This window comes from Danio rerio, chromosome 5, assembly GCF_052040795.2.
Source record: "Danio rerio strain M-AB ecotype USA chromosome 5, GRCz13ab, whole genome shotgun sequence".
In the NCBI taxonomy this organism is placed as follows: Eukaryota; Metazoa; Chordata; class Actinopteri; order Cypriniformes; family Danionidae; genus Danio; species Danio rerio.
In genome coordinates, this window is record NC_141025.1 from 68865219 (window position 1) to 68892695 (window position 27477).

A 27477-nucleotide genomic window follows, 5' to 3' on the forward strand; every position below is an offset into this window, starting at 1 on the left:
CTCAGAGTTAAGCGCGCGCACCGTGACTATAAAAAGGCATTATCAATGGAGCGCAGACATTACGAGTGACTATGGCAATATCTTATAAAAGAGATCAGCATTTCTTTCTCCAGCTGAACTTGATGTTCTCATGCAAAGTTATAGCAAATATGAGTGTATATATTTGAAAAGAAGCAGCCATCAACCAGTTAGCGTGGGAAAACAGCTGCTCAAGATAATGCCTAATTTAACTTTTTAAGTATTTAAATATTTAAGTATAATAAAATAAGTAATGTAATTTGTGACGTTTATATATTTTTTTCTAAATTTTCTTTTAGACATTTATTAGTTTTAAATGATTTAACAGTGCACTTGTGTGTCTGCCTTTTTATTGATCAAGTGATAGAGGTTAATATAACATTTAGAAGGTAAGCAGTACTAAAAAAATTTTTTAGAAAGAATAATAATCCCATTAATCTAGTTACAGTGCATATCGAAGGTGAATTCAATTTAATCATTTATTAAAAAAGCATAAGCCATTCTAGTACAGTTCTTCTGTGTGTGACTAAAATGTAGGCAATAGCTATGTTTCCATCCAAATATATTACATAAATTTATGTGCAAAACTGGAATATTGCATAAAAGATGCGAATAAAATTCCATCCAACGAGTGAAAGAGAAAAAAATGTCACTTCCTGATTTAACTGGCACCAAATATCAACAGTAAAAACAGAATTTACTGTGGTAGAAGAAGCTGCGTCAATTAATTCTTTATTTAGCTTAATTAATGTACTTGCGCCTCGATGTCAGAAGACAATGCTGAAACACAATGAACACGTGGGGGCGTCTGAAGCCATGAGACGCGGAGACTCTTGACACGCACCAGACGTTCGGAGGTAATTAATAATATACACTAATACTGAAACAGTTAAGGCATTTTAGAATGACTAAAACAATATTTAAGACGTGTTACAGTGTTCTCAGCCTCCATTTACACACATTTTCATTATCATATGATCATGATCTTTTTTTGAATGTACATACTGTAATTTGTTCAGTAAAAGTGTTTCCATCGTAGTTTATGCGCACATTTTCTATCGAATAAAAGTTTATCCTACTCAGTTATGTGCGTTTTTTTATGCATATTTTAAAAAGTTATGTGCATCATGACGTTTCTATCAATCGTTTTTATGCACGTATCCAAAATGAGCATTAAAATAGGTGGGGGGAAACGTTAGGCTAAGGCGAGAAATACGGCTTCATCTTTAAAAAAAGGGAGGAGACAGACAGAAACTCTGAGTTTAGAGAATAAAACCTGCTTCTGACCAGGTTAGATTCACAGAGTAAGTTACCACAGTAACTGACTCTGAGTTAAAGTTAACTCTCTTTCAGAAACAGGCTTGACTTACCCTGATTTCTCGAGTTTAACAAACCTGCCATTTTGAAACGGAAAACCCAGAGTTTCTCTCATTTCAGGGTTAAAATACTCTGAGTTTTCAGTTAACCTCCTTTCTGAAACAGGCCCCTGGGCTAGCTGATCAAGCTCTTACTAGGCTTTCTAGAAACATCCTTGCAGGTGTGTTGAGGCAAGTTGGAGCTAAAATCAACAGGACACTGGCCCTCCAGGACCAAGTTTGGACACCCCTGACCTAAATACTTGAAAAATACAAGGAAGAAATGCTTGAAACACTGTGTTGGTCCAAACTCCTCTATGTTTATGGTCATATTGTCATAACAATCAAGGGAGGGGCCCAAATTGTGCAATATAAAGGGGACAAACGATTCAGACAGTGTACATTTGGTTTCCATTCAGGTGAATGAAGTCTTATCTGCTTTGGCTCATAAGTCTCACAACATATCAGAGCAATTTCAATTACACTGAAAGTTGTATTTTATAGCAAAGAAATAATTAGAAACTTAGCATTGCTATTATGAACTGTGGCTGACATTTAACCTAATGACTGGCTGAACTTTAATATAGGCAAAAATACTATTAGCTATTTTTTAAAAGAGGAGGAGCATATCTCAATATGTCCCGTCCTGTTTTCATATTTTAGTTGAAATTATGCCACACGTCGAACAAAGCTGCTCACTTTAAAGCGATAGTTCACCCCAAAATTTTAATTCTCCACCATGAAACAAAATTTTTTTTACTTAACTTAAAAATGTAAGGCAAATTGATGAACAGCTTTTGAGTTAAGTTGAGTCAATACAAAAAAGCAAGTTGCCTTACAATTTTAAGTTGAGTCAACTTTTTCTTTTATTTTTGTGTGTGTGTTTTATTTTGTGTCATCATTTACTCACCGTTTGCTTGTTTCAAAGTTTCTTACTTCTCTTAAACCCAAAAGAAGATGTTTTGAAGAATGATGGAAACCTGTAACCATTGACTTCCATAGTATTTGTTTTTTTCTATTCAATGGTTTCAGGTATTCAGCATTCTTCAAAATATATTTTGTGTTCAACAGAATAAAAAAGCACAAGCATTTGCATCCACAAGAAGGTGAGTAAATAATGAGTAAATGTTTATTTTTGGGTGGACTATCCATTTAAGGCCATTTCAGGAGACCTTTAAAAAAGTGTTAATCTAACAAACAACTCAAAATCACAATGTCATGGTGGTCTGTCATCTCAAAAGTTCTGAAATCATGGTTATTTGTTTATTTCTCTCGCTTTTCTAAAAAAAAAAAAAAAAAAAAAAAGATGTCTGAATCAGTCTCAGTCTAGTAATACAATGGGGGACTCACTGAGAGTAGAGCCACACAGAACCTGCGTTGTCCTCTCTATTAGAACAATGAAAAAACACTTGTCGGTCCAATCCTTTGTTCAATTAGTGTTGCCTTTCTCAGTTTGTATACTCTTCTTTCACAGTATCGACACCGGGGAGAGTCCCGTCAGTACCGGCCCGGCTGCTTCCATTGATCAACCCCAGGTCATCCCATCTCAGGGTGACCTTCTGGGAGACCTGCTTAATCTGGACCTCGGGCCACCGGTCAATGTGCCCCAGGTGTCCTCCATGCAGATAGCGGCTGTGGATCTCCTGGGAGGTGGTCTTGACAGTTTGGTGCGTATTTTGATTTTTTTTACATCTGTCATGTCTGCATCATGGTTACTCCAAATATTATTTCCAATTACTAATCCTGCAATAATTAGGGTTTAATAATTATTAATTATAATTTTAGAATAAAAAAAAATAAAAATAGGTTTTAATGAATAATTAATGTATATTTTTAGTATTTTAGTCTTGTTTTCTGTTATATAAACTCTTTTATATTGAACTATATATACTATTTTTGAACAAGGAACATTTAACTAGCACCATTTAGTAAGATAGGAAGACTTTTTTTGTTGTTCCCCAAGATTTGTTTTGCTTTTCTTTTGTAGAAGTATTGTTTTAGCATTGCAGATACACTATTGTAATTTGTGTTAATCATTTGAAGTAGTTTTATGATTATGTTCTTTTCTTTTAACATTTTGGGTAAAGATTTTGTAATTTAAAAATGTTTGACTTTTTTTTTTTTTTAACCTGTCTTAACTTACAGTTTTTATGCATTTTTTTTAGTTGTAGTTGTTTTAGTATCTCAAGTTAAGCCAAACAATAAGAAAATAACAATTTGCTTACGACTAATATAAAAACTAATATTGCAGATATTAGTAGCAAATATTTGTTATGTTTTTAAATTCATTTACTTTAGAATAACCCTAAATAATATTAATATTCATGCTTTACAAGTAATGTTGTAATTTATATGCTTTTTATTTAGAATTTTAGTGATAATTGAGAAAAATTTTTTTATGGATGGAACTATTTAAAAATATATACATATAGATTTTGTCAAATTAAAAGAAATTAAACATAAAGGCAACATTTCTGGGGTTTTTTCTCTTAAGAGATCATTTATTAATTTGTTTTTATTTTATAGCAGTTGCACTATTGTACTGTTTTTGAAATAAACTCTTCAAAATTCATAGTTAATAAACAAAGACAATTAAAAAAATGTTTATAGTTTCAGGGTAAAAATAAATAAAAAAAAAAAAAGCTGAAAAGCTTTTCTGTACAGCTACATTACAGAAAATGTTGTGCTGTAAAACAAATATGCATGGAAAAATGCGCATTTCTCTGTAGTCTTGTATCCTGCATTGTTTTGGTTAATGTAGCAGTTTGCATATCTGTAGACTGAACATGTAGTAAACATACGTATAAAATTGCATGCTATAAAACCCTTTTTTCCTGGCTCCAAAACACCTTCTTGTGTAAACTAATTGCCAAAATGCAAGTGTTTTTCCTTCTGCCAACTAGTCAACAATTTTATTTTCTGTTATTCAGCGCTTAATAAGGTTTGTAATTATATTTGCTTAAGAATGAGCTCAAAAATTGTCATTCAGAAGCATTTGCCACAGTCCTGTCCTTAGAGGGGCCCCTCCTGATGCTGCTGTAGGATTTTCATTCAGTTTAGTAGTTTTCTAGGGTTTGTGTGTTAACTGGTGCATGTGTTGTTGAGGGGATTCAGACCGCTCTGCTCAGCATGACATGATTGCAGCAGTATATTTTACATTTGAGAGGTCTTCAAGTGAACAACAAAGTGAAGAATGGCAGGGTCAGACAGCAGCGTTTTGCTGCAATAGGAATGGGATTTAATTAATACTCTGACTTTCAATTAGGCGGTTATCGTTTATTGACACATTGCTAATTTCTGCTTTGCACTGGCAATCCAAATGTGATAAATAAAGCAGAAAGTAAAGGATGATCACAACTATGTATGTTGTTGTACATAAAATGGATTAGAGGATTTTTACTAATTTATTTAAGACTTCTGATTATTCACTGATTTATGTGCTTATGTAGATAATATAGTGCCTGATGAAATATGTAAATGAATTTATTTAAATTTTTATAGATTGAAAATGGGGATATACATGGCCATAGCTGAATAATTAGAGCTTTGGAATTAAAAAAGACATACCATGCGCCTTATTTAACATTCTTTTCTTGTTCTCATGAAAATTACGTTAGTGTAAAATCCTAGGCCATAATGAACAAAGTACTCTGACAATGCACATTGAATTATTAATATGCACGCTTCAGGCAGCATTTGATTGGCCACAATGTTTCCTAATTAGATTACAACAATTCTATTTTTTTCCATTATTCAGTTATAGATGTAGGACTCTTATTATGAAAACAAGACCAGCATTATAGAAAATTGGTAATGCAATAAGGCATGGAGTATCTCACCTTATCACAGCCTACTGCAAAATTTGTGAAAGGCAGATTATAATTTTATTTAGAGGCCCAAAGTTGCATAAGGTTAGTTTACCTGTAACTTTTGTTAGTTTAACGTGTGCATTGTGAAATTTGTTGTCTATATTTGTAACGAGGCAACAAAAATCTGCTGAATGTAAACAAAAACGTCTTAACATTATAGGTTAAATTTAGTCAAAACTAAAATTCAGATGTGTTTTATTTTGATTTATGTGTAGCTGCAGGGCTGGTGTGTGTTGATCTGGAGAGGCTGTAGTACAGTATATGCAGTGTTTTCACTTTCTAGCAGAACTCAAAGTGTTCTATCACAACAGCCACAGGCTCTTCTCTCCTAAACACACTGCAGCCACAGCACCACAACCTCAGGGCTGAATGTGTATACACAGCCATCATCCCACATAAAAATCTTCAGCTCAACTCACATACACAGTACCCGAGGGTAGCTGAGGAGATTTACATTTTTTGATTGGGATGTGTGCAAATCTCGCATGCTCTCTTAAAGGGCAAAAAGTAAGTGTACTGACAAAAGTAAGCCTTCACAAAATCATTACTTATTTACAGTGATACTATATTTTGAGGTGATTTAGTTACACGTATTCCACCATACTGCATAGTATTTTCTAGAAAGAAATGTAATTTATTTGTTATCGAATATGTTTACCTCACCTGTTTTTCTTCATATGGACAACTTTTTGTGGAATGGTGAATTTGATGAGTAGCTAACTTCGTACTTCTGATTGATAACACGCAGTGAAGCAGTTCTACAAAAGGGATAAAAAAAGCAATGTAAAATCAAGGTAAAACTATGTGGTCGTTTTGTTTTGCATGTGTTTTTGAAAATACAGTTGGTTAGGTTTGGGCCGGTGATTCGCTCAGTTATCTGTACTACAAGCCCTGTATTATATTTCATATTCACAAAAGTGTAAACAGCGCCCTCGTGTGGATTTGTCATCTGAAACGTGAAAATAAACATATTCGGAGAAACATATTTTACATTTAACAAAATGTAGGCTTAGGGGCGTATTTCCAATCAGCCTGGGCTGGTCATTTATAACATGCATGATGTCATTCAGAAAGCAGAACAAGCAAAAGAGAGTAAGCTAACTATGTTTATGCAAATTATGTAATTAAAAAAGGAATTGTTGCTATATAGCTCTGTTTTATAATCCCAGCAAGTAGCAGTAACGCCATCATATTGATTTTGTTTCGCCAAGCTTGAGAGCTCCATACAGAAGAGCTTCTGTGCTCCTGTTGGTCAAAGATGTGATAGACAACCAATTAAAAAAGAAAGTATCACACTATGGCATAAAACGTTGGGTTCTTGCATCTTGGTGTCTATTGTTGTTAATGAATCCCCATCATACCCTGCATCTGATGGATTATTCCAAATTTGGGTGAACATTGTATAATCTCAACTTGGATGTACTGTGACAGTCGGAGGTGGGTTGTAACGAATTACATTTACTTTATTTACTTGAGTAAAATTGTTGGGTAACTTATGCTTTTTGAGTACATTTAAATATGTGTACTTCTACTCAAGTAAACTTTTACGAACATATTTAATAGAATTAACTTAGTTAATAAAATTAACAAATTTGTAAAAACTTTACTTTTCGATACATTTGGCAACGTTCCTATGTTACTGTTAAATGATAATACATAGGTTTTATACGATGTGCACTGTATTAGGGAAGTTGTGTTGCGAAAGGTTGCTATAGAGACGCATATCTCGCTTTTGTTTATCTTGCGCCTGTGAATTCCAGCTCCAACCTGAAAAAACCTGTTGTGGTAAGGGTCACATTTGTGCTAATTTGAACCCTAACAATGGTAATTTGATAACTATGGGCATTTTTAACTTGTTGTAATTACACATGTCCAAGTGTTTTCCCTCTATCGTGCAAGCAGACAGACATCTTGTGAACACTAGAACCACACACTTTCATGAACAAAGCTACGTTCTAAACATTTTCTCAACCGTTTTACAGAAAACCAAATAAATTGAATGGCACGCTCTTTCATCTAGGCACTGAAACGAATGTAGTTTTTTAATAGTCTATCCACCTCTGGTGTAGAGCTGGACGATTTGGCCTAAAATCTAAATCTCGATTAATTGAACATTTTATCTTGATTCCCATTAATAAATGAATATTTTATTTATTTATTTTTTTGCCCTCTCCGCGCTGCCTACGCTTGTCAACTCTACCAATCTGACCAATCGCAGAGCTTGCGCTATCGTCGAAAAGTGTAGTTACAGTTTTTGAGAGGTCAGCGTCAGCATTAGTCACAGTGAGGGGTATGTAAACACATGAAGGCTGTGCTTAACGCAGAAGTGTAAACAGATCTGGGTCACGTGACTCCACACGTGGTAGGGAAAGTAATTTAAAAAATTTGACAAATTTGATTGATTATAGCAGTGGTCACCAAACTTGTTCCTGGAGGTCCGGTGTCCTGCAGATTTTAGCTCCAACCCTAATCAAACACACCTGAACAAGCTAATCAAGGTCTTACTAGATATACTTGAAACACCCATGCTGGTGTGTTGAGGCCAGAGCTAAACCCTGCAGGGACACCGGCCCTCCAGGACCGAAATTGGTGACCCTTGGATTATAGGTTCTGAATGTCAATTTCGATTAATCGCCCAGCCCTACACTGGTGACACTCACAAAGGCTATTGAGCTCTAAAAAATGACTAATAAAAATTCATTTCAACACCCTTATTGTGCTCAATTGTAGAAAATGACACTGTCTGGAGCAAGACGAGGTTGAATAAATGACTGAATCCTTATATTGGATGGACCGTCCTATTAATAGCGATAGGGATATTCATGGGAAATGCATTTTAAAGGGACCTGCCAGAATCCTCACATCCAGAAACAATTCATTTTGTCCTCCATCCATAAAAAAGCCTGTTTTCACCTCCTCGTGACTAAGTGGATTTGTCAAGCAGGTATCTTGCTGCTGAAGGAGGCACCTTGAGCGTGGCACATGTGAAGCGTCTATATCTGAGCCGCGCAGGTGCTGCGCCTCTGTGTAATCTTCTGTCCAAATTGGAGCAGTTTCTGCGTCAGAGCTTCGAACGGGGGGCCCTGAACAAACCAGGATGGAGACGCAGGCCTGCTGTGTGAAGATTGCAGCTCAAGGCTTGTTTAGCACGGTGGAGGGAAGAGTGTTGAATCCTGCTGCTACACTAGTGATGCATCTGAGTTTCACCGCTCGCTGATGGGCCACTTCTCTACCATATGTTGTGACTCTTGAGATGTGCTACATCCAGTGGTTAAACCAGGATTTGGGAAAAACGGAGGTGGTGGTTTAGTTTCTCAGGGCAAGATATGACATGAGGATTAAAAACTTGTTGTAACTGGTGTTTGATCATAATGGTTTTTTGACCCTTGTGGTGTGTGGCAAACTGAAGACTGGGGTCCCTGGTCAGTACTACAAAGGTCGGCAATCCGGGGAATATACCAAAAAGCTGAGGACCGGGGGGTGGGGGGTAGTGGCATTCTGGGAGTTTTCTGAGAGCGAGAACAAAACGGGAGATGGGTCTCAAATACGGGAGACTAGCGGGAAAAGAGGAGTGTTGACGGGTATGTTTTAAGGTCAATATTATTAGCCCCTTTAAGCTTTTTTTTTTTTTTTTTTTTTTTTTTGATAAACAACATAACAAAGCATCATTATACAATAACTCACCTAATTACCCTAACATGCCTAATTAACCTAGTTAGGCTTTTAAATGTCACTTTATGCTGTAGAGGTGTCTTGAAAAATATCTAGTCAATTATTATTTACTGTCATCATGGCTAAGAGAAAATAATTCAGTTATTAGAAATGAGTTATTAAAACTACTATGTTTAAAAATATGTTGAAAAAAATCTTTTCTCCGTTAAACAGAAATTGGGGAAAGAAATAAACAGGGGCTAATAATTCTGACTTCAACTGTACATGTAATTGATTAATTATCATTATTATTATTATTCATTCATTCATTTTCTTTTCGATTTAATCCCTTTATTAATCTGAGGGCGCCACAGCGGAATAAACCGGCAACTTATCCAGCATATGTTTTACGCAGCAGATACCTTTCCAGCTGCAATCCATCAATGGGAAACATCCATACACACTCATTCACACTCGTACACTATGGAAAATTTAGCTTATTCGATTCACCTATATCACATGTCCTTGGACTGGTGGGGGAAACAGAAGCAACTTGAAGAAACCCACGCGAACATGGGGAGAACATGCAAACTCCACACAGAAATGCCAACTGACCCAGCTGGGGCTCGAATCAGTGGCTTTCTTGCTGTAAGCCAATTGTGATACCCACTGCGCCACCGTGCTGCCCTATTTTTATTATTATTATTATTATTATTACTATAATTACGCTAAATAGTAAAAATTATATTTATTATTACTCAGTAGTTAAATGAATACATTGTAACAAGCACACTCTAAAAAGTAAAAACCTTTGAGTAGTACTTATTTTCTCTTTTACGTTTAGCACTTGTGCTTTATTTGTATTGTGTGTTTACTTTATTAGTTTTAACCTTTGCTTTGTACAATAAATCTGCAGTATAATGGCTAATGTATCATGCGCGTATTCATTTCCTGCTACAGTTTGAAGTTATCGTCAACAAAATTACCAATTGTTAAAAATGTTGTTATGAGACTGATTGCAAGAAAACAAAACACAATACACGTACATCAAGGAATTGATTTATTTTTATATATATCTATATCTGAGGTCCTCCTTGTTTTTTTCATAGTGTAAATCTACATCTTGTCTTCATCTAGAAAATTGAAAATAGAAAATTCCCTACAGCATGGACTTTTCAAATAAATCAAATAAAAAATAAGCACAAATATTAATTGAAAATAAGCATCATATTTAGCAGTATTTCCAGGGCGATAATTGTTGCTTAAAGAGCCCCTATTATGGTTTTTTTTAAAATGACCTTCACAGCAAGTGAATGAACACATCCAGCTGAGGTTTAAATCTAAAAGTGCACCTTGTTTAAAACTATTGATTCTTTAGTGAAATAGTTGACTCAGAGTCAAATAAACGAATCGAGTAGGGTTTGGATCTTTTGTTTGATCGCATCGACACCGTAACGATACATCACCAAATATGTAGTTACAGTTTCGGTAAAATGTGAATGCGCTTTCACTTCATACACTAGCGGAGGCGTGGGGATCACGGGACTGATCATGAAGTGAAGATGGCGATCATTCGGCTGAGGGGAAAAAAGGGTTAAAGTTAATTTTCACAACAATTATACACACAGTATAGCCAACGTCGTGCTGTGTTTGTTCCTGTCGTTTTTCTGATTTTTGATACAATAACCTGCGCTGCAATGTGGGATTTGTGGACTTTTTGCTATTGAATGAGCAGCAGAGACTATGGGACATTGTCAGACTTTGACAGGGACTTTTAAATTTCATATGTACCAGTATCTACTTCCTCCAGATCATAACATGTAAGTATCATTAAAATTCTTACCTCGTTTTGTGTAGTTTGCAAAATATGTGTTTAATTGTGTGTTATAAGTTGTAATGACCCCGCGCGGCTTGTAATCACGTACCGATTATAGATCAGTGCTTGTACTGTATCTCTCAGGTTAAATCTGTATGGGGTTATTCACATATCGCGTCCAAAACTACATTAAAAACGTGAGGCGTGCTTCTTCCTTTACCGATTCGAATGCGTTTTTGAAATCACGATCCTCTGCTGTTTGCCTTTGCTATTTCCACCATCAGCTGTTGTTGTTATTACTTGAAGTTATGGTTAAGAGTAGAGTATATGCTGGTTTTTAACTGCATAGCTTTAATGCATTTCTGCATTAGGCTCTCACATTCTTTCTGCTACTTGTCAGCTGGCAGCTAGCTCTCTGCAACTCACACATGGTCACCCACTGAAGCTAAGCAGGGCTGCGCCCGGTCAGTACCTGGATGGGAGACCACATGGGAAAGCTAGGTTGCTGTCGTAAGTGGTGTTAGTGAGGCCAGCAGGGGGTGCTCAACCTGCGGTCTGTGTGGGTCCTAATGCCCCAGTATAGTGACGCTATACTGCTCAGTGAGTGCCGTCTTTCGGATGAGACATTAAACCGAGGTCCTGACTCTCTGTGGTCGTTAAAAATCCCAGGATGTCCTTCGAAAAAGAGTAGGGGTTTCACCCTGGCATCCTGGTCAAATCTGCCCACTGGCCTCTGTCCATCATGGCCTCCTAACCCTCCCCATATCATAATTGGCTTCATCTCTCTGTCTCCTTACCACCAATCAGCTGGTGTGTGGTGTGTGGTCTGGAGCAAAATCCAGGTTGATGCTGCACACTAGTGGTGGATGAGAAGACCCCCCCCCCCCCCCCACCACCACCATTGTGTAAAGCGCTTTGAGTGCCCAGATAAGCGCTATATATATGTAAGGAATTATTATTAATTATTATTATTATTACTTCATACTGTAGCTGTGGTAGGCATTTCTCTCTGTATCCTTCTAAATACAGTCGATCGATCGCAATATACTCGGTCATTGGGCCAGTCAGCGATGTTTAGCTTCGCTAAAGCAGGGGTTTGGGAACAAATGAATCGCTGGAACGATTCATATGGGAGTCGCTGGGATAATTACATAAAAATAAATGCATATTAAAAGACAATAAGAGTGTTTTTTTTACCTATATCAGCATGTTGTTGGAGACCCCCAAAACCAAAATATGAATTTTTTTTTATGCAAATTAGGGGCTCTTTTAGTTCTGACGTAAGTTGTCCTACTAGTATTCACCACGTACTACTAATTCTGAATGTAATGACCTTCTGGCCTACGTCAAGTCCCTAAACAGAGGTGGAATCAAACCGAAATCCAGCAGTCAAATCAAAGTAGTTATACAAGAAGTGGATTAGATTGTCAAACAAACTGCCAATTATTTTTCTTCTTCTTTTCAACCTATTTAACAGCCAGTCAGTTTAACGCCAGCACAAAGCTTTGTATTCAACACAATGACTATGCTCTTGCTGACGACGTGAGTCATTCCAATAAAATACCAGTGCTTGTCATCTCTCTGCCAAGGAGACAGTGCTCAGAGCTGAAGAATGTTAAACATTGAACAGTCTGCAGAACCATCTGACTGCTCAAGGTCGAAAGACGGTTTCAAAGCCGTGCACGAACACTGCAGACTCAGCACCCTAAGGGATACACTTTCAACTCTCGCTCTCGACGGGCTCTTTAGCCAGTTTTATATTGACATGTAGCAGGTCTAGTCCACTGAGCATGTCTAAGATGAATCGCAATATGAATTAGAATGCATCAACTGATATTTTTTTGTCTTTGCATTTGACAGACCTTAAGCATGGCTTGTTGCGCTTCACAGCTCAGCTTGCGAATTGTGTCCTGCTGAGTGTGAATCTGCATGCACGTTTTCTGAGTGGGAAAAGCAAGGTGACTGTACATCTGAAGGTCAGGGAGAGATGAATGTGGACTAAGAAAAATAATCAACAGTGCTGTAATACTCGTGAAATCAGAATTGATTCATTCGTTTTCTAAATGCATCCATCCATTGTATGTGCATGATGCATCAGTGAGTTTCATTCTGAACGCAAGGAAATATGTCTATATTTTATAAATGAAGTAACATGGTTCACCTATGAAACATGCTTCATTTTTGCTGGTATTTACCACCCATGTTTTATTAATTATGTTAACAATCTAATTTATGGCAAAATTTTATTTTTATTCCGTTTAGGGCTGCACGATATTGGAAAAATCTGATATTGCGATGTGTTTGTTTTTCTGCGATATTGCGATACGACTACTGTTTCACAAGGTAGTTTGAATAGCACTATTTGATGGTTTTCTAGGGAGTCTAACTGTATTCTGGTACAGAAATTAAATGGACCATTTTCACAAGCCTGTTATGACGCATCAGCATCTTACATTCTTGAAAGTTTTTTATATATAGATTTAGAAAAACAAAAAACAAAAGAACATTTATATATGTTTCTGTATGTAGTGTATCATCTTTGCTTCAAATTTTCTTCTTTGCGAGGCATTTCTAATGCAGCGTCTATGGGGCATGACCGTAAATTTGACATTATTCTCTCCTCTGTCTGCCGTTATCAGTCTCTCAAATCACAAATTTTTCCTTTTTCTGAACACCTTTATGACATCATCATTGAGTTTTTTTTTTTATTATTTGAGCAAATAGGGTATATGCCGAAGCATGCTAATAGGACTTTTAATTTGCCAGTAACCTGGGTTAAGCGCTTCCGGCGAACTCTATGCCAATGCAAAAACCGGCCCGTTTAAGGTCTGTTTTCTTTTAAAAATCAGCGATCTCCACTGGCTGAGTGATATCCGATTTAAAGTGGGTCTCAGATTGTACAAGAAGCACTGCATTAAATTACATTTCCCCCCGCCATGTCTTTATAATATGAGCATTTATTTTACCCCAGTATATTCAATGGAGCTTCTGCGCTAGCCTGCCAATTCTAGCGGGCGCGTACGAGTAAACGGCTTTTTGTCTCGTTTATGCTTGAGCAACTAAATGAATGCCAAAGTTTATTTAACTGAATGTATTTTAGTGACATTACAACATTGATGCTGTAAAACAGTGGTCCCCAAACATCGGGCCGTGGACCGGTACCGGTCCGTGAAACAATTGGTACCGGGCCACATAAGAAATCATAAATTATTTCTGTAGAAAATATTCCCCCCGCGACTTGGTTTCTTCCACTCACCCCAGCCATCTCACGTGAAATGCACTATGCCAAAATCCACCACGGAGCAGTAAGAATGATCACTAGAATATAGCGCAGTGGTGGTTGTTGATAGTTTAAAGTTATAAAACAGGTATTATAGAGTCCAAATCAGCAGAGCATTTTAGGATTGTGCATATATGTGTGAGTGCATCGCTAAGTAAGTACCCGAAATCATTGCTATATGTATCTATATGGAGTTTCACATAATCATACTCATTAGGGCTGTAACATGCCAATGCATACATTTTATTGGTCTATACGGTTGTATTATTGTTAATATGTTCGTCAGTTGAAATGTTTGGCACAGATGTTATGTATTTGATGCATATAAACCTTGATTGAAACATAATCAGACCGCGATCGTGCAACTAGGGCATGCGCACTGAGTTGTTCATGATTAACCTGGATGCACGAGCGCAGCAGCTGTGTTCACGTTAAGACCCCCCCCCCCCCCCCCCCCCCCACACACCGGTCTGTTGTAAAATTGACAACCGTTGACCGGTCCGCGGTGATAAAATGTTGGGGTCCACTGCTGTAAAAGAAACCATATAAAATGGAAAAAAGTTCACAATAACAGGTCACCGGAAGTTTATCAGTATGGGAAAAACACTAGCTCGTCATATACCCTATAGGATTGTTAAAAATTATTTGTTGTATTCTCCTATTCACTGCGCACTTAATTTTCTCAGCAATGACTACTTCTGCTAGTAAACCCAGAAATGTAAAAAGGGTCTATAATTATAATGCAATAGGTGCTTTTCTTACTTCGCTTTCTTTTTTCTAGACCAAATATCTAAAAATTCTTAGATCAAGTCAAATTTAGTTTTTCCTTAAAACAAGTAAAATAATTATGTATTTGCATAAATTGTTTATATTCTATATATCAATATGATATCAATGCTGAAACTATATATTTCGGAGCCCTAGTTCTGTTCCAATTTTTAAGCATAAACAATTTAGCAATTTTGGTGTTCACCATGAAGGTTCCAAGAAGAAAAATATATGTTAGTTGTATAATAAAGACAAAACTAGTTCATACGATAGACTGTTGAGGACATACTGCAGAAGTAGTAATATTAGAAATACTTTTTATTTTTGATGTGCTTTTCTTTAACTCGAAAATAGCTAGAAAACATGAAAGCAAGCAAAACCAGTTATTCAGAAATTCACAAAATAAAATCAAAGTAAGGATAGGACGGTTCATGAAAGTGAACCTGAACCATTCAAAAAATTTACATAAAGTATTTTTTTTCACATACAGAGTTATACATAGTATAACAATAAGAATCTAAATTTGGAGAAATAGAAGTTATGCAATAGAAAATGAAAGCAAATATAAACTTTTTAAAGATCAAAACCACAAGAGTATATGGTTGTAAAAAAAAGTACAAATTATAAAAATATACAATAGTTATCTGTACAAACGGAAACATAGAAGTGTTTCTAGCAAAGTGCCGGGTGTATAAGAGAGAACAGAGTGTATCCTATCCATTCGGTTCTCTTGTAACGGTTTGGTTATTGTGTGCATTGCGGATCACTTTTTTCACATTTTATTTTTTTATCATTTGGCAGGGAAGTGAGTGTTTGGAGTACATGTATCTGACTGGAATGTGAATATATACAGTTGAAGTCAGAATTATTAGCCCCTCTGAATTATTAGTCCCCCTGTTTATTTTTCCCCCCAATTTCTGTTTACAGAGAGAAGATTTTATCAACATATTTCTAAACAAAATAGTTTTAATAACTCATTTCTAATAACTGATTTATCTTTTATTATGATGACAGGGCATAATATTTGACTAGATATTTTTCAAGACACTTCTATACAGCTTAAAGTGACACATAAAGGCTTAACTAGGTTAACTAGGCAGGTTAGAGTAATTAGGCAAGTTATTATGTAACAATGTATTGTTCTGTAGACTATCGAAAAAATGTAGCTCAAAGAGGCTAATAATTTTGTCCCTAAAATAATGTTTAAAAAATTAAAAACTGCTTTTATTCTAGTCAAAATAAAACAAATAAGACTTTCTCCAGAAGAAAAAATATTATTAGACATACTGTGAAAATTTCCTTGCTCTGTTAAACATCATTTGGGAAATATAAAAAAAAAAAAAAGTCAAAGAGAGGCTTATAATTCTGACTTCAACTGTATATATGTACCAGGCATACCTAATGAGTGAATCGCTCATATGAAATAACCAATTTGTGTGTGCAAAATACATGATACAGCTGGGAAAATAAATATTGAGCACATCACCCTTTTTTTCAGAAAACCTATTTCTAAAGGTGCTGTTGATTTTCCCCAGATGTTGGTAGCAACCAAAGAAATCCATATATGCAAAGAAAAAAATCTAATTGCTTTACAAAGTAAGTTGTGTAATAAAATAAAATGACGCAGGGAAAAAGTATTGAAGAAAGCGAGATGTAGAAATGCAGTGAAAGCCCAGACAGCAGCTAAAATGCTTTCAGAGAAAGACAGTCAAGCTGTAGAATGGCCCAGCCAATCCCCTGACTTGAATCCATTAGAAAATACAAAGCAAAGATCAGGTTTGATAGACTAGACCCACAGAACCATCAAGATTTTTTACACACTGTTAAAGTCTGTGAAAAGCTCACACCCGCGCATTACAGTTCACTTCATTCTCCATATGAGAAGCGTCTTAAAGCCTTTTACAAGTATTAAATACATTTCAGTAGTTCAGTACTTTCTCCTTGTGTCGTTTCATTATTATTGCACATTACACATTTTTCAGATTTGTTTGTTTGTTTTATTTTTATGTTTGTATTGTTTGAGTTTTTACGTCTGGTTCAATTTCATGTCAACAGCTCCTTTAGAAATATTATTTCCTGGTAAAAACATGACGTGTTTAACCCTCTCAGGCTCAAATTAATTTTTAGAAACAGGAAAAATCTGATATTCGGGGAAAATTATCATATGGGGTAGTACAATAGAATCCTGATTTTTTTTTTTTTAGAGAGACCTTCACATGCAAGGCGTTCTGGGATGTTGCAGTTTTGCAACATTGGCTCAGTGTGGTAATTAGAAACTGACGACTGAATATGATTTGAACAATAACTTTTAATATACAACTTTTCAAACAATGTAACAAATTGCTTTTCAGTGGCAGAACAACAGCAAAAACAATATAGGATCCAAATCCAATATCTCAAATCCTCATTGAATAGGTCATGTTTCCAAGTCACTTTGTCATGTGGAACTCCAAGAAACTTTTTTTTTTTTGTGTGTGTGTCATCTGGTGAGCAAGTTGGGAAACTGTTTGTTGCAACCAAGTCCTGCAGTGGTACTTTTGAGTAAAAAAAACTCATAAAATATGTATCTGGAGTAATAAGGTAGTTAATTTTTAACTGTTGCAAATCAGCAACGCCTGCCATGAAAGGGTTAATGCTTATTTCCCCACTGGATGCAAACAGCCCTTGAAGCAGGTTGTCAGTGTGTTACTATGGTTATAGTTTACTGTAGTCTATTCCCTCCCATCTCAATTTAACTTTGTTTAATTTTCTCCAGAGTTTAAAGTGGCTTGTTCATAGTTAACGCTGCAAACTCATCAGTTTAAAGAATGCAGCGCAAAAGCCAGCAGAAAGTGAAAGTAAACATCAATGAAAGGATTTTTAAAATGAAAGCTGCCAAAGTTACAACATTTTCCCCTTTGCTGTATCAGAATTGAACAAAGGCTGTGTTGTTTATTAAAATAATGTACAGTATTAGTATCAAGTTGCTTCGTTCTTTCAGCTTTTTGATTACATGGTCTTTAATAACTTTTTAAATATACTTTAAAGGCTATTTCATTCATGCTGATGTATGGTATTTCTAAATGGCATCTAATGGTTATTTGTGACATCACTTCCTTGACAGCAGGATTGTGTTATTAATGGATCTCTCTGTTTGTCTGTGTCATGTTGTGTTGTTTGTGGGCCTGGATTTGGGTCTTGTGTCCCTTGTTGTAGCTCGGGGGAGATCTGGGAGGAGGTGTTGGGGGCAGTCCTGCAGTAAGTGAGCTCCTCTGTCTCTCTCTCTCCTCGCTCGTGTCTGCCTGTCCACACTCTGCATGCTGTGCACTATTAATACAGCCCTTAATAGACACCTAGCTCTGTGTTCTGCTCTATTTCTTTCTGTTGCATGCACAAATGTCCATCCTGCTTTGAGGCGGTATGATGTTTCTCGGATGACTTCTTCAAGTGCTGCCGGGGGATTTTCATGCCACATCCACACATTTCTGCAAACAGTTTAAAATCTTCTGATTTTTTTTAATGAAAAGGATAATTATTAATAGCTAATTAAACCAAATAATGCTACTCAAGGATTAATTCTTACTAAGTAATCCACTGTTTTATAAGAGAAGGGTCAAAATGAACATATTAGAAGATTTGGAGCCAAATTACAGCGGGAGGAAGTGGCTTAGTATAAGCTGTGTAAAAAGAGACCCACGTTTGGTTTTAAACTGGATTTAGAAACTGTTTACCAATGTGTTAAAACATGAAAACAGCGTATTAAAATGCAATAACAGTAGAAAATTTTATTAGAAAGTTGATAGCAATGTGCTAAAACTTGTAATCATAAAGGCAGTATGTTTCTAACATCCCCCTGATAACATGTTTGCAGTGTGCTAAATCATTTTAGTAACATGCTAGCAGTGGGATGTTAAAACATGCTAGCATTGTGTTAAATCAGTCTAGAAACATGCTATAAATGTGATAGTAAACTTGATTAAATGATATTTTACATTTGAAGCTTTGAAGAATTACTTTCTAGAGTTAACATTACAAACTAACATTTGACTACAAACATTATTATCTAGTTTTACTATTAGCAGTCCTAAAAATGATGTTGTCTCATATTTAAAGGAATATGCTATTATACATTCACCGGCTCCTTTATTAGGTACACCTGTCCAACTGCTCGTTAACGCAAATTTCTAATCAGCCAGTCACATGGCAGCAACTCAATGCATTTAGGCATGTAGACATGGTCAAGACGATCTGCTGCAGTTCAAACAACACGCCCAACCTTGAAGCGGACGGGCTACAGCAGCAGAAGACCACACCTGGTGCCACTCCTGTCAGCAAATAACAGCAAACTGAGGCTACAATTCGTGCAGGCTCACCAAAATTGGACAATAGAAGATTGGAAAAACGTTGCCTGGTCTGATGAGTCTCGATTTCTGCTACAACATCCAGATGGTAGGGTCAGAATTTGGCATCAACAACATGAAAGTATGGATCCTTCCTGCCGTGTATCAACAGTTCAGGCTGGTGGTGGTGTAATGGTGTGGAGGATATTTTCTTTGGGCCTATTAGTACTAATTGAGCATCGTTTCAATGCCATAGACTATCTGAGTATAGTTGCTGACCATGTCCATCCCTTCATGACCAGTGTGCCCATTTTCTAATGGCTATTTACAGCAGGATAACGGACCATGTCAAAGTGCGAATCATCTCAGACTGAATTCTCGAACATGATAATGAGTTCACTGTACTCAAATGGCCTTCAGAGATACCAGATCTCAATCCAATAGAGCACCTTTGGGATCTGGTTGAACATGAAATTCGCATCATGGATGTGCAGCCGACAAATCTGCAGCAACTACATGATGCTATCATGTCAATATGGACCACATTCTCCGAGGAATATTTCCAGTACCTTGCTAAATCTATGCCACAAATGATTAAGGTAGTTCTGAAGGCAAAAGGGGGTCCAACTAGTACTAGTAAGGTGTACCTATTAAAGTGGCTGGTGAGTGTATATGGATATAGAAAAATTTTATAGAAATTGCTAAAAAGTTTCAAATAATTCAGCATAGTAATATTTTAGTCTTAATTTCTTTAAAAGATTTTATCCCTTTCAATATTTCTCATTACACCACCCTGAGGTCATTATACAGTATGTGCAATTCAAATTCTTAAATGGTCTTTTTAAAGATATTTTTAATACAGCAAACTTAATAAAAAATGCCTGTCTTAAATTAAAATAATATTGCTTTCGTGTTTCCACAGTAATATGTCTTCAAATTTCAGGAGTGTCACTTTGACGCATTTCTACAAAGCAGTAGATTACTCAAAATTCATCTATAGCGTTTTTACGTTAAAGACTTGAAATAACAGCCAATCTAAAGCATTGATTTATTTTATTTTATCTATTTTTTTTTCATGCCTAAATATCTTCTACTGCTTTTATGCTGCTTCTCCTGCACTGCTAGTATGACCTATATGTAGACTGCATGTTGCTGGTGTTTAAAGGTCTACACAGATGCCTGCTGGAGTGGATTTAAGCCCTCTGTCACTCCGATATCTTATCATCTCTGTCTACGTCTCCCGCAGGTGGGCCAGAACTTCATCCCATCATCGGTGCCCAACACCTTTGCACCATCTCCGACACCTGCCGCTCTTAGCAGCGGACTCAATGACCTGTTTGAGTTGTCCACAGGAATGGCCACTGCTACAGGAGGATATGTGGCTGCTAAAACTGTAAGTTCTGCTCACCGCTTAACCATAACAGTTTACCAATGTTCGTGATTGTTTTTTAGTATCACTTAATGATAGAAACGTTTTAAAATCGAGTTCATGTTGGAAACATGAAAACAGTGGGATTAAAAACATGTCAGCAAAACAATAACAGGATTCAACCATTAAACGCAAATTAACACTATGCTAAAACATGTTACAAACAAGTTTGCAACATACATAATTCCTGTATTAAACCATTCAAAAAACATAGTAACAATGTGTTAAATCGTGCTAGCAGAGCAGGCTGCTAGTTCATGATAAACTGTTATGTAATATTACATGTTAGCAATAGAAAATCATGCGAAAAACAAGTTAACAAAATGCTAAAACATGCTACAAACAAGTTAGCAAAATGTTTTAAAAATTCCAGCGTTAAACCTAAAAACATAATAGCAATGGGTTAAATCTTGCTAGCAGAATAGTCTGCTAATTCATCATAAAATGTTGCATGATATTACATGTTAGTGATGGTAAATCATGTGAAAAACAAGTTAGCAGTATGCTAAAACATGCTACAAACAAGTTAGCAAAATGTTAAAAAAAATAAACCATTTAAAAAAACACAGTAACAATGTGTTAAATCATGCTAGTAGAGCAGTCTGCTAATACAGAAGTTCTCAAAGTGGGGGTCGGGACCCCTCGAGGGGTGGCTGGACAATGAAGGAGGGTCGCCTGGTGATTTAAAAAAGTCTATTTATTATTATTAAATCATATAGGAATGATCATATTTTATTCATAACCTACTGAAGAGAAAAAAATAGTCGTTTATAATTACTATATAGTTACTATAGTAGCTTATAGTTACTAGTTCTATTGGATTGCGACCCCAGTGGTAATTACATTATATTAAAGACATAGCAATAGCGTCAGATGCAGCAGATTGATTTTTATAACACCAGGTTAAAGTTTCTGGCCCATTTACAGCACTGACATTAAACGAAGAATATACCTTGGTGTATTGGTGTGTGTGTGACATTGCATGCAAGGTTTCTGTATTCATAACCAGGATATTGGGGGTTGCGAGTTACTGGCATCGTCATATTAGGGGTCGCAGGCTGAAAAGTTTGGGAAGCCCTGTGCTAATACATTATGAATGTTACGTGATATTACATGCTAGCTATGGATAATTATGTGAAGAACAATTTAACAATATGCTAAAACATACTACAAACAAGTTAGCAACATGTTTCAAAAACAGCAGTGTTAAACCATTTAAAAAACATAATACCCATGTGTTAAATTATGCTAGCTAAATAGTGCTAATTCATGATAAAATGTTTAGTGCTATTACAAGTTAGCAATGGTAAATCATGCAAAAAACAAGTTAACGATATGTTAAAGCATGTTACAAACACGTTAGCAACATTAGAAAAATATCAGTGTTAAACCATTAAAAAATTATAATAGCGGTGTATTAAATCAGGCTAACAGAGTAGTCTGCTGATACATTATATACTGGTATGTGATATTACATGTTAGCGTTGGTAACTCATGCGAAAAATAAGTTAGCAATATGCTAAAACATGCTACAAACAAGTTAGCAAAACATGCAAAAAAAAAAAAAAACATTCAAAAAAACACAGCAACAACAACATGTTAAATCATGCTAGCATGGGGGTGGGGGGGATTTGCACTCGTGATATCTTTACTGCTCTATTCATTTAACCTATCAAATGTAATGTTTTGACCATCACTGTACCTCTCATGATCTGTTCACTTGCTCATTCACTCTCGTCACCATGATTTCTGGGTATTTTAATACATTTTGGGGGATCACGGAGCCGGTATGAATTTGCGGAAGACATGCAGAGCTTTTGGGAGAGGTCATAACAAGACTCTGGATAGAGAAGATAGCTCCGCTTGCATCACAGCATGGGATGTGCGCGACGTATCTGAAGAGCGGAGAGGGATGCGGGAACTATTTGAGGACCAGGCGGGAGATGCCTGGTTTCCGGGAGACTATCATTCATTTGTGGGCATCCCGGAGTCTCGATGCATTGACTCCCAGAACTTTTCAGAGACTTGGGATGTCTGCATCTGTATATATTTTAGCTGCAGTGACCGGTGCGCAGAACAGAAATGACATGCTGTTGTGTAAATAAGATATTACATATGGCTTTTTAGCTTTTTTATTTAAAAAGTTGTGATCTGGCGCTATATAGATAATACAATTAACGTGACTTCAAGGGGGGCAGGTACAGCCGTTGGAAGGGCGGGGCGCCCCCCTTATATAATGGTAGGGGAAACACTAAAGCACATGCTAGCATTGTGTTCATGCTAGAAACATGTTAGCACCTATCAGCATGTTAAACATTCTAGCAATATTCTAAATCAGAAATAAGCTAGCAACATCAAAACACAAATAATGTTTAATCACTCTAGGACAGAGGTCACCAATCTCGTTCCTGGAGGTCCAGTGCCCTGCAGCGTTTAGCTCCAACTTCCCTCTTGTGTGTGTGTGTTGAAGAGCTGCTGAACACACACACACTGTATTTTTGACGGCAGACACGTGACCTTGGAGAACGGTTTTCTCGTATTTCTGACGTGCTTGAACCACATCTGACAGATTATAACGGCTTTACCAGACACATTTCTAACTTGTGTGTCACAAAAACACTCTTTAATCTATTAAAATGCCATTGAAACCCATTTTCGGAGCGCAAATTACCATTTGTCAACGCTGTAAACGGAAGTTTTTAGCATTCATTCGGAAGACGCTGGTTGCTATGGCGCCCTCCATGCAGCAGCCGTGAAAAAGGTCTAAAGAAATGAAGGTGACTTGGCTTCACTTGATAATAGGAGAACATAAACCGCAGCTCATGTGCTTCCTTAATACATAACCTTTGATGTATCCCATAATTCAACCCCAGCACCCATTTTATTCCTAAGAAGGGCAGTTCAGTCTGTTCTCATTTTCCAAGATGAGCATTAACTTCATGGGCTACATAAATACCGGCGTGCAGAACAGCTCTCGGGGGAAAGACTTCTCAGCAATCATCATTAATAAGAGCTCTATTAGAGCCGGAGTAGGTCAGTAGAGCAGGACAGAGCACAATTAGTCCATATTAGGGCACTTTATGATCTACCTTGAGTTCCCCAGGGGTGAATCCGTGCTGTATAAATATGTGTCAATTTGTCTCTCATTATCTGATTCTGTTTCTTTTTCGGATGCCAGCGCAGTTCTTGTAAGCAACAGTGGTCTGGGTGAGTGAGTGTAGGTCAATGTCAGACGCCTCCATTAAAAGTGTCCTTCAGTTTAGAGTGCCTGTAGTTATCCTCTTAGCCTGATAGCTTTCATTTTAATAAGTAGAGAAAGTGTAAAATTAGGGTGGTGATGAACACTTATTGCTTTGTTTTACTTTTTTTTCGAAGGTGTGGCTGCCAGCAGTCAAGGCCAAAGGACTGGAGATTTCTGGAACCTTCTCTCGGCGTCAAGGGCACATGTATATGGACATGACCTTCACCAATAAAGCATTGCAGCATATGACTGACTTTGCCATCCAGTTCAACAAGAACAGGTTTGCTGTTATGATGATAAATGATGATACAATGTGTCTTTTTCTGTTGTATCCCGAGCAAAAAAAGGAAAAAGATGAGTAACATAAATGATGACTATGGTTTACAGAAGAGACACCCACTAAATTGTTGTTTTCAGCACTGTACAGTGCATCTGGAAAGTATTCATAGCGCTTCACTTTTTCCACATTTTTTTTTTTTACCAATCAGTACTGAAATTTTACAACGGATACAGGGACACTGGAGCATTTTAAAGCAGCAAAGAGCAGCTGGTCTGTTTATAAGCTGACATAAGAGCAATCCGCTGATTGACTAATCTTCACGACTTTAAAACGCTCCAATGTCTCTGTATTTGTGGTTGCAATCAGTAAACAGAGGTGACTTCACAGCCAATCACAGTATTTCTGTTGAGCACATTAACACAATGGCAAATCAGCGATTTTTAAGACTGCACTCAAAAGCGCTCAAATGTAGCTGGAAATTGATGTTTTTAAAATCTCAGTACCGATTGGTATTGGATTCCAGTATCATCCCTAATGGAACTATTGGTTACTTGGTTAATAGGTCTTTTCTTTTGCCAAACTTTGAAACATTGTATCACTTGTAACACTGTATCACTGTATTTTGATGGTCCTTTTAACAAATTTTGTTGATTTCAAGTTATAAAAGAGCACGTGTCACTCCGCTACTCATCCGTTTGCACTGGCTGCCAGTTGCTGCTCGCATCAAATTCAAAGCTTTGATGTTTGCTTACAAAGCGATTTCTGGCTTTGCTCCTTCTTATCTGCTCCAACTTCTACAGATTTATGTGCCCTCCAGAAACGTGTGTTCTGTGAATGAACGTCGTCTTGTGGTTCCGTCCCATAGAGGGAAGAAATCACTTTCCCGAACTCTCGCATTTAATCTGCCCAGGTGGTGGAATGAACACCCTAACTGCATGAGAACGGCAGAGTCACTCGCTGTCTTTAAGAAACGACTAATAACTCAACTATTTAGTCTCCGCTTTCCTTACTAATCTGCAATTCCCTCTCTGGCTCCACCACTTACTACAAAAAAAACAAAAAAACATACTAATATAATAATGTTTTGCTTCTTACACTTTCATTACATACCTGAAACTTGCCTACAGCACTTATTCATTGTTGCTCTTATAGTTGTGTAAATTGCTTCCTTGTCCTCATTTGTAAGTCGCTTTGGATAAAAGCATCTGCTACATGACTAAATGTAAATGTAATGTAAATGTTGCAACTACATGCCAACTAATTAGGGTTAAGGCTGATTTCTACTTCTGCATCGAGTGATTGCCATGAACGACAGCGCATGCCTTGCATGTTGCCATGTATTTATACTTATGCGCGCTGTTTGTGTTGCTCTGCAATAACACTTCCGAAAGGCTAGCTTGAAGTGATGTTTTTATGTTCCTCTGTGACGGGTTTCTTTGCTGGTGTTTTGTTTTATTCTGAACGCTACCTGAATGTACTAGTAGCTGAAACTTTCTCATTCTGAGGTGGGAACCAGCGAACGTATAACAACTTTAATCATAAGGTTAATACAAATCAAAACTTTCCACCTGGAGCTCTTTCACTGGACTCGACACTTGAAAACACTCGCTTCAACAGGTTCGTGCGGCTCTCGGTCCCGCCCACACTCATCAGCGCTCTCTAGCCAACCAATCACCGAGCTTGCTGTATGCGTCGTTGTGACGTGTAGTTACATTTTTCGAGAGGTGCGCATCAGCATCGTCATCAGCTATAGAGAGGGCTATGCGACGGCACGAAGGCTGCACTAGAGCATATGCATGCACTTGCCGCAGAAGTATAAATCAGCCTTTAGGGTTAGAGTAAGCGGATGTACATGGTGTACTTGCAAAGATTCTTATAGTCAATTAAATGTTTGTTGGAGGGACAGTGTCAGCAGATTTTTAAGCAGACAGTCTGCTAATATTCTAATATAAATATTTAGTTAATTAGTTTATATGAAGTTGCAAAATCATAGTCAACAATATGAGTCTTTTGGATAAGATGGTAAACCGAAGTCCTGACTCTCTGTGGTTATTAAAAATCTCACGGCACTTCTCGTAAAGAGTAGGGGTGTAACCCTGGTGTCCTGACCAAATTCTCTACATCAGCCCTTATCAATAATGGCCTCCCAATTATCCCCATCCACTGAATTGGCTTTTTCACTGTCTCTCCACACACACCACCACCAGTGTGCAGCATCCACTCGGATGATGCGACGGCAGCCACAGGACAACGGCGCCAGTGCGCTCAACACATATAGCATATAACCTGTGGCTGCCGTCGCATCATCCAAGTGGATGCTGCACACTGGTGGTGGTGTGGAGAGACCCCCCTCATGAATGTGAAGTGCTTTAATGTATGGCCATACACGATAAATGCGCTATACAAATGCTAAAAAAAAAGAACGAAAAAAGTATACAATAGGGACCATCAGAATAAAGCGATACCACATATACTTCACATTAGGATTTAAACCTGGTTCTCAAGTGAAACATGAAGGTATTGTTTATCAATGCATATAGTGACCTTGTACACCTTTTTGTTGTTGTGTTTAGTTTTGGTGTAATCCCCACCACACCTCTCCCCGTCCACACTCCACTGATGCCCAGTCAGAGCATCGACATCTCCCTCCCGCTCAACACCATCGGCCCTGTGATGAAAATGGATCCACTCAACAACCTACAGGTTTGATCCATTACCACCCTTTGCCTCATGTTTTACACCCCCGTACACACCCACACACACGCCCATGGGTCCTCCTGAGGCCGCTGCTTTGCATTAATCATCCCACAGGCATTGACACATCACAAATAAAATGACATCTCTGTGTATCAAACCCCTCCGAGCTCTCAGCGGCACAGCGGGCACGTTTGACTGTGATTATTTGAGTCAGTGGCCTTCATTAGTTACTGAGATCATTTGTATGTCACGGCAGCTGCAAAACATTCAATTTTCTGCTTTTAAAACACTCTAGATGATGAGTTCTAGCCCGCAGCATCTAGTCTGCTGCTAGTGCAGATAATCAATCAAATACAAACGTCATTATGAATCATAATCATTTTTAGATGATTAATATCGACACGTTTCCGCCTCATTAGTTTTACCAAAGCATGTCGGTTTATCTTCAGATGGACACCCAGCTGTTTCTTCCACTGCCTTCCTTTGGCATTTACACCATGATGTCTCATCCTTTGAACCTCTATTTTTTCCTCCTTACCTCTTTGCTGTTAAAACTGGCTGTTCAGTATTAAACAGTGCTGCCTGCTGAGTGTCTATTACTGCTAGTGAGTAGGGCTGTAATGATTCCAGGGTTTCCCCTGGGATTTTTTTCAGTTGTGCAGCAGGCCTTTTATACATATCTACCAACTACCTATGGCGTTATTTCAATGACAGATGTCGGGAGCGCAGTGAGGGGTTTGCGTCTTTAATAATC

At 37.3% G+C, this 27477-nt stretch overlaps 1 protein-coding gene and 2 long non-coding RNA genes across 4 annotated transcripts in view; 1 reads left to right on the forward strand and 2 right to left on the reverse strand.

Annotated features, from left to right (window-relative positions):
* ap2b1 (adaptor related protein complex 2 subunit beta 1) overlaps positions 1-27477 on the forward strand; it is a 69381-nt gene that overhangs the window by 23704 nt on the left and 18200 nt on the right. The window contains 5 exon segments of one of the 2 annotated variants that reach the window (NM_199919.2): positions 2848-3040; positions 17953-17994; positions 20323-20469; positions 23881-24026; positions 26600-26729. In NM_199919.2, the coding sequence (NP_956213.2) occupies positions 2848-3040; positions 17953-17994; positions 20323-20469; positions 23881-24026; positions 26600-26729 (658 nt within the window). 2 annotated transcript variants of the gene reach the window in all.
* Positions 286-27477, reverse strand: part of LOC147844459 (uncharacterized) — a 155530-nt gene continuing 128338 nt past the window's right edge. The window contains exon 3 of the long non-coding RNA XR_015492166.1: positions 286-1504. This is a non-coding gene — a long non-coding RNA (uncharacterized LOC147844459). The remainder of the gene's footprint in view (positions 1505-27477) is intronic.
* On the reverse strand, positions 20650-26437 carry LOC147844460 (uncharacterized). Its single transcript, XR_015492174.1, has 4 exons — positions 26346-26437; positions 25952-26212; positions 21589-25851; positions 20650-21110 (listed from the first exon to the last, which is right to left on the reverse strand). It is a non-coding gene; the product is annotated as an uncharacterized LOC147844460 (long non-coding RNA).